The 14324-nt window shown below is 40.4% G+C and overlaps 1 protein-coding gene across 2 annotated transcripts in view; it reads left to right on the top strand.

The window, feature by feature from the left end:
* The window catches only part of slc1a7b (solute carrier family 1 member 7b), a 36714-nt gene that overhangs the window by 19209 nt on the left and 3181 nt on the right, over window positions 1-14324 (top strand). The window contains exons 4-10 of one of the 2 annotated variants that reach the window (XM_062395941.1): window positions 4800-4842; window positions 4942-5173; window positions 5284-5383; window positions 7834-8067; window positions 10186-10380; window positions 13784-13918; window positions 14114-14213. In XM_062395941.1, coding sequence (XP_062251925.1) covers window positions 4800-4842; window positions 4942-5173; window positions 5284-5383; window positions 7834-8067; window positions 10186-10380; window positions 13784-13918; window positions 14114-14213 — 1039 coding nt within the window. Of the gene's footprint in view, window positions 1-4799; window positions 4843-4941; window positions 5174-5283; window positions 5384-7833; window positions 8068-10185; window positions 10381-13783; window positions 13919-14113; window positions 14229-14324 lie in introns of both variants that reach the window. The other variant, XM_062395942.1, reaches the window with a different exon arrangement.

Raw genomic sequence — 14324 nt, 5'->3', positions numbered from 1 at the left:
CACTAAGACGTCCAATACACCATGTGTTATGTTTTATATAACATACTAACGGCCGAAATACTAACGGCCGAAAATGCATATAACGTGACTACTCACAGTAACGTGAGCGTGCACAAGAAGTATGTTGTTAGTTGCAGAATGTTGTCAGTTGCTGTAAGCTAAGACTGCAGGTTCAGCAATGCTTTATAATTGATGATTCATGTTGCGTTCTATACTGATAGGAGCCTGACAAATCAGCGAAGGCTATGTCCTGACTGGAAAACCCTAGTCAGAAAGCGGTTGTGAGTGTCTCCATCATTGTTGCCAAACATCTCAGTTTCCACCTGTCCAAACTAAAATGGGGCCAGCACCGATTTCATACTTCTCGGTTCAAGTGGCTCTAAAACTCTACAGAGTATCCGTAGCAGAGATGAGGCGTTTCCAACGAAAACATAAAAATGTGTCTGTGACAAGAAACTTTAGGGAAGCAGGGATCATTGTGAATGAATGAAATCAGGCTGGAGCAGAAAATCAAATGGGAGGGGAAACAAATCTGGAAGTTAAATAGTCAACACAACTGCATAAGGATAACAAAATAAAAAAAGGAAGCAAAGAGTCTATCATATTCATATTTATAATGGTTCCCTTCTTAAATTACATTAAACAATATTATCTTACATTACCTTACATTAACTTAATTTGCCTGACATTACATTACAGCACTTAAAGAAGTTTAAAAACACATATGTTGAGCAGCATATTCCCATGACAATACTTCAGCCATCATTGTTACAGCTGTGTTATATCTATCTATATGGTCAACAAAAAGACGGCGAACCAAACAGCAGCAGCTCTCACTACGAACCAAACCAATTGACATTCCAGATGGCACAGTGCCAGCTGGTCAGCTTTCTGTTGTGCAAAAAAAGAATTGTTATTCATATTATTTTTCTCTTTTGCCCTTTTGGGTTTATTTCAGATGAGTTCAATGGAAAAATTGAATTACAGGTTCTGTTACACTTTTCAACTCACTTTTCATTCTGGTGCTCACACAAAATAAAAAAATAATTCACACCTTTCTGGAGCAGACTTCACAGAATGCTAGTTTTTCAGACTGTTTAAATATGCCATTAAACCTGACACAGGATTCAAACCATTGTTGTTCAGTTCCTGCTGTGATTCCTTTGTTGTTCACAAACAATATAGGAAATGGTATTTCTTTATACAGAACCAGTAAGCACAGCTATTGACAGTAATAGGTCTTATGTTGTGCCTATGCGAGTAATCTTGTTGTATAATCTGAGCTTTTCATGCACAGGCCATAAATTAGACAGCAAAGAGCTGTGTTTGCAGGCTGAGCGCATCTGTAGGCTACTTTAAACATGCAGTGAACTCTAGTGGAATTTTAAAAAAAATGCATTGTGTTTGTTGCTACATAGGCTTGACAAGGTGCAACATCGTCTGCCCGTAATCCTCAACGAGAGTAAAGAAAAACTACCAAAAACAGAAACCACAGGGAGAGACACGAGTGAGGGAACCCTCTCCCAGGACAGACAGAAGTGCAATAGGTGTCAGGCGTAACAGAGCACAGCAACAATATAACAATATCTTCATGGATAATATGTCCATGTAGCCTGGATGCCAGACGAACTTAGCCCCGCCCACAACATTTGAGGTCGGGAAGTTCGGTCTGGAGTCGCTCCGTTGAGGAGAAATTATGCCTTGTTCGAAATCATCCGGACCAATCAGATTGTCAGGGCGGGCTTTATACGATGATGGACAGATGATCAACGGTAACGTAATCAACCACGTCATCAAAGTGGGTTGAATTTGTTTTCAACAAACTTGCCTGCCGCTGGAGAGCTGAGATGTGTAGATGCGGCGATTGAGTCTGTTTTAGAAGACATCGACAGCGCATTCATTTTGAAAGAGGAACACAGAACGTGGAGGCGACGCCAAAGCACCACACTAATCCCTATAGCGCCGGCGCTTGGCTGTTCACACCGGACACTGAAGCGACGCTGAACCGCCGGGCAGCGCTAATAATATCACCCATTGATCCAGTAGTATAAAAGCATATACTTACTTGTTGCTCCAACATTAAGCAACAGCGTCCCAACATTTGTCTTTCTTGGTGTTGTCTTTATACGAGGATCATACAACTCACTGTACTTCTCAACTTCAATTATTCATTTAATGTCATCCATGTTGAAAAACTTCGCTGTTTGCTCCGTTAAATGTCGGGTGTCGGGGGTAAATTACATATTCTCCATTCAAGCCTATGTGGAGAACGTAGCCCACTCTCTCTCTCTTTTTATCTATATCACTGCTTGTGTGGCTGTAGTGGATGGGCAGAGGGGGACATTTAATAATGTCATTGATCAAATTAAAACTCCAGGACAACAGAAGGGGACTTCAAAGTATGGGATGCATATTTGATCATTTATATCATATAAGATATGTCATCAATATAGTTAAAAATCGTTTTTCAGTGTGCGATACACTCGCGTCAAGCGCAAAACATAGAATCGACGCCGAAACGATCGCTGGACGGAGCGAGGCAGCCTTGGCTCAGCGCAGTGCTTTAGCCTCCGGTGTGACCCGCACAAAGTTTTAACATGGGAGTGGATGGGAGCCAGCTGTTATTTAAGGCTTGGTGCTGCTCTGAAGCGTCGCTTCGGCATCGCTTCGGCGTCAGGTGTGAACCCGGCGTTAGTAAATAACTCACAATGCGTTGCTTAGCATACGTCACATACTACGTTGCTCTGATTGGTTGTAGGTCTATCCAATTGAGCGAAGAGGAATTTTATTTCCTCGTCAGTTGAAACACGCCCCATAATCACAGCCCAATGAAGCGGTCTCAGACTCACATTCTGACTAGAATTGTGAGTCTGACAACGTCAGGCTAATGTCCATGAGAAATTCTGTGTCTAAAATGAATGGTGAGGTGTTGTCAGTGTTTTAAGTATGCATACAGGAGAAAAAGTCTGACAGGGATGAAGGGAGCAGACGGCATAATACCTCTATCAACTGTCATGATAGAGGTATTAGCAGTATAGTAATCATGATAGAAATCATTGGTTTCCGCCTGTGTACTTTTCAAACAGTGTTTTGGGGTTTCATGCATCTCATTTCATCTCACCTTGGCTGATGCAATTTCTCATGAAGGAAGTAAAGTGGTTGTATTTTCAGTTAAATAGGACCTGCATTGTGCTCTCAGCCCCCAGGGTTTCTTGTGCTTGGCACCTTGTCAATCCTCCCAGAGGTTATTCTTATGAGTCATATTCTGCTGTTTTGCTTTTTTCTCTTTGTTTTCTTCTTCTTTCTTCTGTTGGATCTTAATACAGACACAGGGTGCACAGACCAAGAGTGTGTTGGATTAGAGGCCGTGCTCTTTAGCTGCCCTGATGTTTTCAAATATGCAGATACTTTAAGAAGGATAGCATTCAGACCATGGTAACGAGGGGTTTGGATAAATTGTTCAAGTGTGTTCCTATTTCAATAGAGTCTGTCTCATCAAGGTCTTAAATAGATGATGAATTGGTAATATTCTGTTACTTTATTGATCGAATATTTTGAAATTGAATGTATTTTAAGATTTTGTTAATATCGCTGTTAATATTTTATGGTTAGGCTGTATGTTCTTTTGAGGATTTTAGTCTGTGTGGCTGTGCAGTGGTCATTTAAATTAACCTGTTTGGACTGTGTTCTCAAACCTCACATGGCTTTTCATATTCCATAATCCCCCACCCCTTTTTATGATGCTGGAGAGACACACAAAAATTGTGCAGGATTAAAGTCTAATTAAAGATTAAAGATTAAAGTCTATCTTGTGAGAGACATTAGATACTTGGATAAGGTAAGAGTGAGGTTTTGGACTGAGACATTTTCAGATATTTAGTTTCATTCAAACTGCCTACTTTCTAAATAACTCTGAGCATGATGCGAGGTCAAGGTAGTAGGCGTCTCCAATTTCAACTGTAGCAGCTGCACTTGAATAGAGCAGTGACCGCAGAATGTATGATTAGGTTTGTTAAGATGTGAGGGTCCCTTGATCGTATCAAATTAAATTGCTGAAGAATTAGTCATAGCCTGTAGCTTTATACTTGTTGGTGTTTGTATAAATGTGAATAATTAAGTCTCCTGGGCAGAGTTTTCATAGTGGGAGCTACTCCGTTCACTGCTTCAGCCTTCTGCTCTGTATTATGTCAGCTATACCAGCAAAACTGGGATGTTTTCTTTGGAGCCTGCTGACTATGATTCACTGCCCTTTTATTTAGACCAAAGCAAGAACAGCTCTCCAGCTTTGTAGTGAAAAGCGATCTTATTTTATGAAAAAGTAAATAATGTAGAGTGTTACTTATGTTAAACTAATCACAATGAGCTGTATTATCATATTTTAATACCCCTCAATTCAACTCAATCCAATTTTATTTGTATAGCGCCAAACCATAATATACATTATCTAAAGCAATTTACGTAGAAGGTCAAGACCTTAACAAGTTATAGAGGAACCCAACAGTTCCCACAATGAGCAGCACTTTGGGTAATGTGGAGAGACAAAACTCCCTAGATAACTGGAAGAAGCATCTAGAACCAGACTCAGCGTGGGCAGCCATCTGCCTCGACCGGTTGGGATGAGCAGAGAAAAATGGGGAGATGGGTGGAAAAGAGGGGAGAGAAGAAAGATGTGGGTGGTGGGGGGGGAGAGAGGAGAGACAGACCAGATCAGGTTTCAACTCTGACTAGCCCTTGTTACTGTCCAACCTTTTTTAACCATGATGTGTTAATATTTCAACTTGTATTTTTTTGTCTCGCAGCAACATGTTCCCATCTAATTTGGTCCAGGCCACATTTCAGCAGGTAAGATCTTTATTTTCAGACAGAGCACTTACAAACACAAAGGTTCAGAACTTTTTTAAGTGTCTCTCACTGCTTCTGTTTTTTATTCCCTGGCAACAGTATCGAACGAGTAGCGAGTACATTGTGAAACCCAAGCCCACAGTGAGTCTGACCCAATCAGAGTCAACCACACGGCGAGCACTCATCTATGGTATCCAAGATGATAATGGAACTGACATCCAGAACTTCGCCCTTGACCTGACTCCACCCCCTGACGTGCTCATACGCACTCGGGAAGGAACAAGCGATGGCATGAATGTCCTTGGAATTGTTATTTTTTCAGCCACCATGGGTATATCTGCTTTATCTACCCTGAAGTCTGTTGTGTTCCAGTCAATCTTATTATTGCAAATTAGACAATTGTATTCATCATTTTAAAGACTGCCTTTTGTGTTTTCACAGGTATTATGTTGGGAAGGATGGGACCAAATGGCAGCGCCTTGGTGAACTTTTGTCAGAGTCTGAATGAGGCTGTCCTCAGAATTGTTGCCATTGTCATATGGTGAGGATTTCATTAGCTTTAGATGTGTTCTACAAGCAGTGGAGGACGAGTATGCAGCGAGGGGGTTGACACGTCATTGCCAAAATGTCATGTTAGTTTACTGAATGAATGTGAATAAGGGACTTTTTATATGGATCTTTTTAATAGATACATTCTTGTGTCAAACTTTTTATCTTTTTCCAAAACTTTAGTCCTAGTTTCACCTTAATAGACATTCATTCATTGTGTGATCAAATCTAATGAGAGGACACTCAGTCTCCCAGTGTAGTTTCCCTTCCATGACCTTGGTTGCTGTGGCAACTGCTAATTTAGATTGGGCAGCTGTGTCTTTACAGCTGTGTTGCAGACAAACAATGATCTACGGTTTTAAGTATTTGACATCTGAGTGACTTCTGCAGTCTCATTATAGAAACAACATGAAGAGACTTGAAGGCAGATTCCTTCACTTTTGAACAGTGTCAGGTTCTGACGTCTTTGGTTATCTAACATTACACAAAATGTTACTTAATTGTTATGTTTACAGGCAACTATTTTGTTGCTCCATTAATTAACAACAGTTGAGTCACTGGGAGGGGGGGCTGGGGGCGACAGGCATGCAACGTGTGCAGCAGGATTTGCAGTTATTGGGGTAACTTCAGGTTCACTTCAGGGCGTTCAGTCCTACGAAGCTTGTTCAGTTCTTCTCAGGGTAAATCACCATGGTAACATGCTGAATGGCTAACCTGCTTCGGAGATGAAGATAAGAGAAAAAACACATATAAAAGCTCTGCACCTTCCAATTAATTCCGTTCAAATCCTAGAGGATCCTGTGGAGTAATATTGTTAGAGGACCTCTGAGGAGTTCAAGGACCTTCAGAGACCGACAAATCCTACTCCCATGAGTATCTTTAGGAAAGATATAGATTCTCATTGGATGGAATGATAAACCATTGACAGCTGCTGGAGCCGAACGTAACCAAAGTACCATAGACTGTGTGCATCTTCTTACATTTCTTAACTTATTACTGGTTCACTGTGGCTGAAGCAGAGCAGCTCAACAGAAACAGACCAATGGCTTTTTTTTTGTTTACATTTAATTGTTCTTTCTGGTTCTGGTACTTACTTTCATTGAGTAAGTTTTTACCAAATCTCATTGTGCATTTGTATACTGATATTAATATACAGCAGAAAAATAAATGTGATGTACAAGGTCTATTGTAAAGGTATGAAAATCCACCTACTTAATCATACTAAATATATTTTTGATTTACTCAAAACTGAGCTCGAACTCATCAGGGTTGCAAATAGGGCTAAAACTGTCACCCAATGAGCTCACTAAAGTTGATAATGTACTACAAGATCTTCATCAGTTTTCATACCTGTGAACTCTCGGTGAACTTTCCACCGATCAAAGATGCAATGGGTCTTCATCCCTTTAATATCTTCTTTTGGTTAGCTGTAGTATGTGGTACTTCAGCATTTGAAGTGCTCTGGAAATTGAATGTGGGTCCTGCAAAGTGGTGTTAACATTTCCAGTGGCAACAGTAGATGTAAGTGGTGATGTACATTACCTTGTGACACTATTCTTCTGCCCATCGAGCTTAGAAGGCAGAGGAATGAGTACATTATCTTGTTTGAGATGTAACAGGTGATGTGTCCACATGTTATATTCATACATAAAATATGTATTTTGTCTTTCTTGGACATTGCCCCAAGAAAAAGCAATTTATGTACTATTATCGTATACTTGACAATTCCCTTCGTTATCGCTGTTTCTGGTTCAGAGACCTGTCTCGCTCCCACTCCCCCTCTATCCTTTTATATCGAAAAACGCTTACCCCACAATTAAAGAAGCAATTCATAAATATTTAAGTTTAAAACACCCTTATTCTTATTCTTTTTTAAACTGTGTATAAAAAAGAATAAGCTCATTAACACATTGTGAAAAAAAATCATCTGTGTATTGTGTATTGTGCCCCTGTAGTAACATTTGAAAACACTAAGAACTTGAGGAGGTGATAATGAGTAATTTTAGTTCCCAGTCTGCCCTCAGCCCAACAAAAAGTAATTTTAATGCAGATATGCTATAAACCTGTGATGCAGCATTGGGCGTTTCCTTATTTGTTACGATAGGGGGGAGACACACCGACTTCTTGGGAATATGTTGCCCCCTTCCTCTTTTAAAACAGAATTTGATAGTTGTCTGATTCTTACACAAAGCTATAAAAGAAAATGTATTTGTGTTGCAAAATATTTGCCGTTGCAGTTTAGCTGTATAAAAACATGATTTTTAGGAGATGATATGATTATGAAAGTTTTTCATCTATTTCATTTGAGATCGTATCGCCTGTACACTTGTTTAAACATCTAATGATGTCGCTTAAAAACCCAACTATCTGTCTGTAGGTGTTTAAGTTGTATACAAAGATCTCACAGTTACTGTTTCTGACACTGACAAACTCCCCATTCAGGTACTTCCCATTTGGCATCGTGTTTCTGGTGGCCGGTAAGATCCTGGAGATGAGTGATCCATCAGACATGGGAAAGAAGCTGGGTTTCTATGCCATCACTGTGGTGTTCGGTCTGGTGTTGCATGGCTTGTTCATCCTGCCTTCCATGTACTTCTTCATTACCAAAAAGAGCCCAATCGTTTACATTCGGGGAATCCTGCAAGCTCTGCTCATCGCCCTTGCAACCTCCTCCAGGTAAAGACAATTACTACACAGTGAAGAAACTCAATTAATTTATCTTGTATGAAAAGAAAAGAAATGTAAATTATTTAAATTTTGCCTTTTTTTGGAATCTCAATACATCTCACAGTCCTGATGCTACAGATCCTTTCCTTTCATAACAACTCACAGGAACATGACTGTAAAAAGCCTCATAGAGATGTTGGGAAAACATCTGGTGCGTGGGGGAAGAGAATGGAATGAAAAGAAGCATTCCGCTCATCTTATTAGACTGGCACTTATCCATTTGTGCATGTGTGTGCGTTTTTGTATGTGTGCGTATGGTCAGGGCCACAACCGCATGCACATGTGGTTGATAGTTTGGGATGTAGCACATTAATGTAAAAGCAGACATAATGTTCACTGTGGTACACAGATTGGTTGTTAATCCAATGCAGAAGTGAACGAGAGCCAGCGGCTGCCTTGAAGTGGGTGAGCAGCAAGCTGGAAATCTAAAACAAAACAGTACATGTTGGAAATGTTTTGCGATTTGAAAAAAATTGGACAAAACACACATAACCACTGGTATGGTCAAATAAATTTGGAAAGCATTTCCATGTGAATCAAGTCCTTGGAGAAGGTACGTAGTCAGCTTGTGGCTTAATGGAGCTGATGACCACAGTATTTGGTGACCGGCTATAATCATACATTCATTAAGATGTACACAAAGCCCTGAGGAGAATTAACCCCTGCAAGGCAGCAGGCCCAGACAACATCTCTGGCTAAGAGCTGACAGATATTCTCACATCCATCTTCAACCTGTCCCTCTCACAGGCCACTGCCCCCACCTGTTTCAAAACCATGCCCATCAAGCCAGTTCCCAAAAGGAGCCCAGTTACTTGTCTGGGCTCCTTTTGACTACAGGCCAGTTGCAATAACTCCATTCATCATGAAGTGTTTTGAGAGAGTGGTTCTGGCCCACATTCAGAGCAGCATACCTGAGACGCTGGGCCCAATGCAGTACCCCCTGCCCTAATAAAGGTACCAATCTTCACATAGCCATCTCCCACTTGGAAAAGAAGACGCCTACTTCAGGATTCTCTTCATACACTACAGCCTCGCTTTTAATACCGTCGCCTCTTACAAGCTCACTAACAAACTGCTAAACCTCAGCTCCACACTCTGTGAATGTCTATTTGGGAAGAACTCATCGAACGCTGATCATCCGTGGGCTTGCGGGGGAGAGAGTGAGCAGCTTCAAATTCCTGGGCGTCTACATCAGTGATGGCCTCACCTGAACACTAAACACCACCCAGCTGGTCAAGAAAGCACAACACTTCCTGAGAAGGCTGAGGAAAATTGGCACATCCCCAAAGATACTCAGCAACTCCTGCAGCTGCATCATTGAGAGCATCATGACCAGCTGCCTTACTGTGTGGCATGGGAGCACCACTACAATGGGCTGCAAGCGCGTGCAGAGAGTGGTAGCGACTGCTGGGAGGATTGTCAGGACATCAGTCCCCTCTCTGCGGACATCTACCATCGCAGAGACCACAGAACAGCCTGCTCGATTATTTAGGACTCCACCAAGCTCCAACACAGACTGTTCACACCAGACTGAGGAACAGCTTCTATCCAAAAGCCATCTGACTGTTAAATAGGTCAAATACTCACTGGCCCTGACAACAGCCTGTCTACCTCAACACACAGATCTCTGCAATGTGTGTTTTGCACAGACTCAATAAGAACATACATTTATAGCACTACATTGCACTAATGCTTTATTGTACATATTTATATATATTTATTTTTCGTACTTTGATATTGTGTAACTCTTAAAAAACTTGGTATTTAGAGTGGAAGGCAAAGAAAGAATTTCATTGAAGACGCCTGTATTTATGTAAATAAACGCTTTGATCCTCGAGATGTGTTAACTGGGCTCATATAATTCAGATGCATCAGTGCATGCTGAATGTCTTACAAACACGATTGCATGTTTTCTTATTCATAAGAGTTTTGGCTGTTTCTCTCACCACAACGAACTGGAATAGTACCCAGTTGTTGGCTGATATACTCAGGACAATTTCAGAAGTGGCTATGTTACTGACTTTTGAATCTTCTGAGCTCTTTGGTCTTATTCTCTGTCCTCCTCAGCTCTGCCACATTGCCTATTACCTTCAAGTGCCTCTTGGAGAACAACCACATCGACCGTCGTATCATCCGATTTGTGCTTCCTGTGGGCGCCACTATCAATATGGATGGCACTGCTCTCTACGAGGCTGTGGCAGCGATATTCATCGCACAAGTTAATAATTATGAGCTGGACTTTGGCCAGATCATCACCATCAGGTCAGTGCACCATGCTCTATACCATCTGCGCTTGTAAGCTCATTAACATGGGAAAGATATCATTGGGATTTGAAAGCAATGATGTCAACAACAAGAAATCCTTTAAACTGTAGAGCAGAATTATCACGGAATATATATGTTTCTGTTTTTTTAACATATACACATAATTTAATGACACATTGGAGAGTAAATAGTAAGTTGGATGATGGATTAGAGGTTCCTTTATCTAAGGAATGTGCCATATTTATTTATGTACACTTTTTTCCCATTTATCTTTGTATTTTGAAAGTTGCTCACAGTGTTACATGAGCATCAATGACTTCTTTTTGTGGGTTATTACTACACTATGCCATCAAACAGCAGAGCCTTCTATCTCAGCTGTGCAGAAGAGCCAGCAATTGTAATGGTCCTGCTCTTCATCATGCAATCCAAGATCACTGTAAACGTACAGAAAGTAATTGATGAGCATTTGAACCAGCCGTTTGAAATGATTAGCACCCCCATACTATCAAGAAAAGTAACCAAACCAAGGTTTGAATCTCATGCTGGTGGCAATCGGACACAACATTTTCCACCAGCTACAGTGTGGTGTCTGATCATAGAGATCATCCCAGCAAATAGAAGCGGGAGGATACAGATGATTGTCTCATCTGAAGGTGTTAAAGGACCGTCCTCACATAAAGGCTTCATCAGAGTAGAGAGCACACTATTTCTGAAGCCAGGGCCACATGAATGGAAAAATTGCACTTTATATAATGAACACTGCCACAATATCTGTTTCCTTTTACAAAAAGATGTTAAAATAACAAGCTTTTGCACATAAAATTACTAGAATATATAATGTACAGTGTCACTGCTTTACTATAGATTGAAACTGATGCTTTAAATGAACATGTCTAAGTACGGACTTGCTTCTTCTCAGAACTTAAAATATTGGGGTGAAGCCATAGCTCAATAGCAAATGACAATTCAATTTAAAGGACCCTTTTCATACATGTATCTGTGTGAAGCTTCAGTCTCTCATCAAAAGTATCTTCATGGGGTTACACACAGCTGCAACATGAGAAGTGATAATTCTGCCGTGGGAGATGTGTTGGGGGAGGAGTTTCCATACACTGCAATGATCCAACAAGCTCTTTAATCAAAGCACACTACCGCCTTTAAGTGTCTTAGATCCGCTTTTAACCCCATAGAGTCAGTGCTGGGTAATGGTTTGGCTTCACCCATTATCATTCTGCTACAGGGACCACGGTAAACCCTTGATTGTCATTCCAAAATAGAGGAGGGACTCAAACCCTAAAATCCAGGGATTATACGTAAATCAACAATAAACTATGAGGAAAACCCCACCACTGCAATGAAACTCCTGTGTATGATAATTGGGCACGTTCAGCTGCTAGTGGTTATGGTGAATTTGAGAATGAGTAAAATAAGAATGTTTGTAAAAGCGTATGGAAATGTTTTCTGAAATATATTTGTTTAATTAGGTAATAAGAATAAGAATATTTTTTACACAGTCAGTCAGTTTAACAGACACTTATGTAATGTTTTTTATAAAATATTCAATATCCTTGCAAAATTATGCATGTAGTTAGAAAATTGAAATTACTCCCGATGGACAATCATTGTGAGGGCACGGTCATAACTTCCCCTTAGGGATTGTCTACAAAAATAAATTAAGACATTCAAATATAACATCTTTTGTAGCTGTCATCCTCCCCTATATGCCATCAAGGGATGTTTTTTTAATGTATAATTTCATAAAGCAACTGTAGATTGAAAATATCCGCTTATCTCTGTCTGAAAAGAGCCATGTGGCCTCGATAAACCACCATATCCCAGTCACGCCATCGGGAAACCTCTGACCCCAACTCACCTCCCCCACCACTAGCATGCTTCCATGAGCGGAGGGATCATCGTCCTCAACCTCCGGATCTGTCCACACACTGTCTTCTATGATAGACACCAGGCACCAGCTGACATCACAGAGGATGGGATTAATCCACATGTAGAGGGACGGCCTCTGTGGAGAAGTTATTAGTTCATTCTGTTATCTGCTCACAAAATGAGGCCAGGCTTATCTTTTGATTGATTTCCAAAAAGAAGAAAAAAAAACATTTGTACTATGAGTAAGTTCTGTTCAAAAATCCTTGTGTGTGGGAACTTAGATGTGATGGTCAGATCATACTCCTTTTTCTAAGGACAGTCTTTCAGACCACACAATACAGGTTAGAGTGGAATGTTTTACTGTCTGCTAAGCTCTGATGTGCAGAGGATGTTAGAGCAGCAGGAAACCAAACTCAGAAAAGTCAGTTTTCCTGATACTGCGTATATTGAAACATTGCTTTGTTAAATAAAAGAATAAAAGTTGTTATAAGGAGCTTTGTTAATCCTTTAGTGAAGGACTTTATGACCCGTACCTGCACATATTTTGCTTGGATGTGATCTTTGGACCAAGGCCAACATAATAGTCTTGCCTTGATGTCCATTTGTGTCCTCATGTCCTTCTAGCCTTACCAGGAGCCTTAATATGTGAAGTTTTCCACTTAACTCCTGAAACTCACCATTTAGGAATTTGGAGGAGGAGAAAATGCATCACCACAGTTTTGAAGCTTTGATGTTGTTGGCTCGGCATGAAAAAAATAATTACATACTGGAGGATACTGGCCTTGACCACCTGTGTCTATATCATATTTGACCACATTGGGGTCCACACCAGAAAACTCAAATTTATATTATATTGCGTGAAATGACAACAAGCATTATCTCTAGGCACTCCCATCGATTGGCTTTAATTAAAAAAAGTAAGCATCTGGCAAATTACTCTACTAATGTTAAAGACAACAAGTAAATTTTTTTTTTTTTCTGTTAAATGTGCTTGCAGCGTGCGGTACGTCACAAAATAGCGCCACGACTTACAGACTCAGAAAAGCAATGTTCTGTGATGAGAATTTAGAAATGCAATGAGATTAATTAAGGGTGGAAGAAGGCTACAACTTTTGTGGAAAAAGCAAGGGTCGCACATGAATGAAATGAAAAGGTGGTTGGTAGTTTAGAAATGGTTCAAATAAACAAATTCCTAAATCTCATACAAAGAGTCAATTTCCTTTTGTAGTCCCTAGGCATAAAGTATTACTATATGTTTGTAAATCAATCAAATCGATATTTTATTTGGTTTTTCCATATTCACAAATGACAATTTGTCTCATGACCTATGAGACAAATTAACAAGATGCGACATCCTCTGTCCCTAAACCTCGACTACCAAACCACCCTCACAACCTGGTATTAACAGGGTAAAAAACCATAGAAACCTCAGAGGTAGCCACAACTGAGGGTTTGTATCAATTAAGGGAATTAGGTTTTGTTCTATAATCATACTGACATCCCATTTCTCTACCAGCATCACAGCCACTGCAGCCAGCATTGGAGCTGCAGGGATACCTCAAGCCGGACTGGTCACCATGGTGATAGTGCTAACATCCGTTGGGTTGCCAACCGATGACATCACTCTTATTATTGCAGTAGACTGGGCACTGTAAGTAGCATGTGTGTCCACCTGCATCATTTTTGCGGAACACATTTAAACTAATCATACAACAGCAAAAACAGATGTGTCCCCTTTTTAATCATGTCAGTTTCCTTCAGGCCAAAATGTCCAGCAATAGTGTATGAAATAAGGTTTCTGTTCCGGTTGTTCATATTCTCTCCTCAATGTCTACCCCCTCTACAGAGACAGATTCCGCACCATGGTGAATGTAATGGGCGATGCTTTGGCTACAGGCATCATGGCACACATCTGCAGGAAAGACTTCTTGAAAGAGGGAGATGGGGTGAGACCAGAAAAGGTTATTTTCTCTGCAGAAAGTAGCAGGATCCTACAAAAACTTAGTTTAGTCTTTGATAACAGAAAGGATCCACATGTGTATCTGCACAAAGGGTAA

This window comes from Platichthys flesus, chromosome 9, assembly GCF_949316205.1.
Source record: "Platichthys flesus chromosome 9, fPlaFle2.1, whole genome shotgun sequence".
Taxonomy (NCBI): Eukaryota; Metazoa; Chordata; class Actinopteri; order Pleuronectiformes; family Pleuronectidae; genus Platichthys; species Platichthys flesus.
This window is presented reverse-complemented; position numbering and strand designations above follow the sequence as displayed.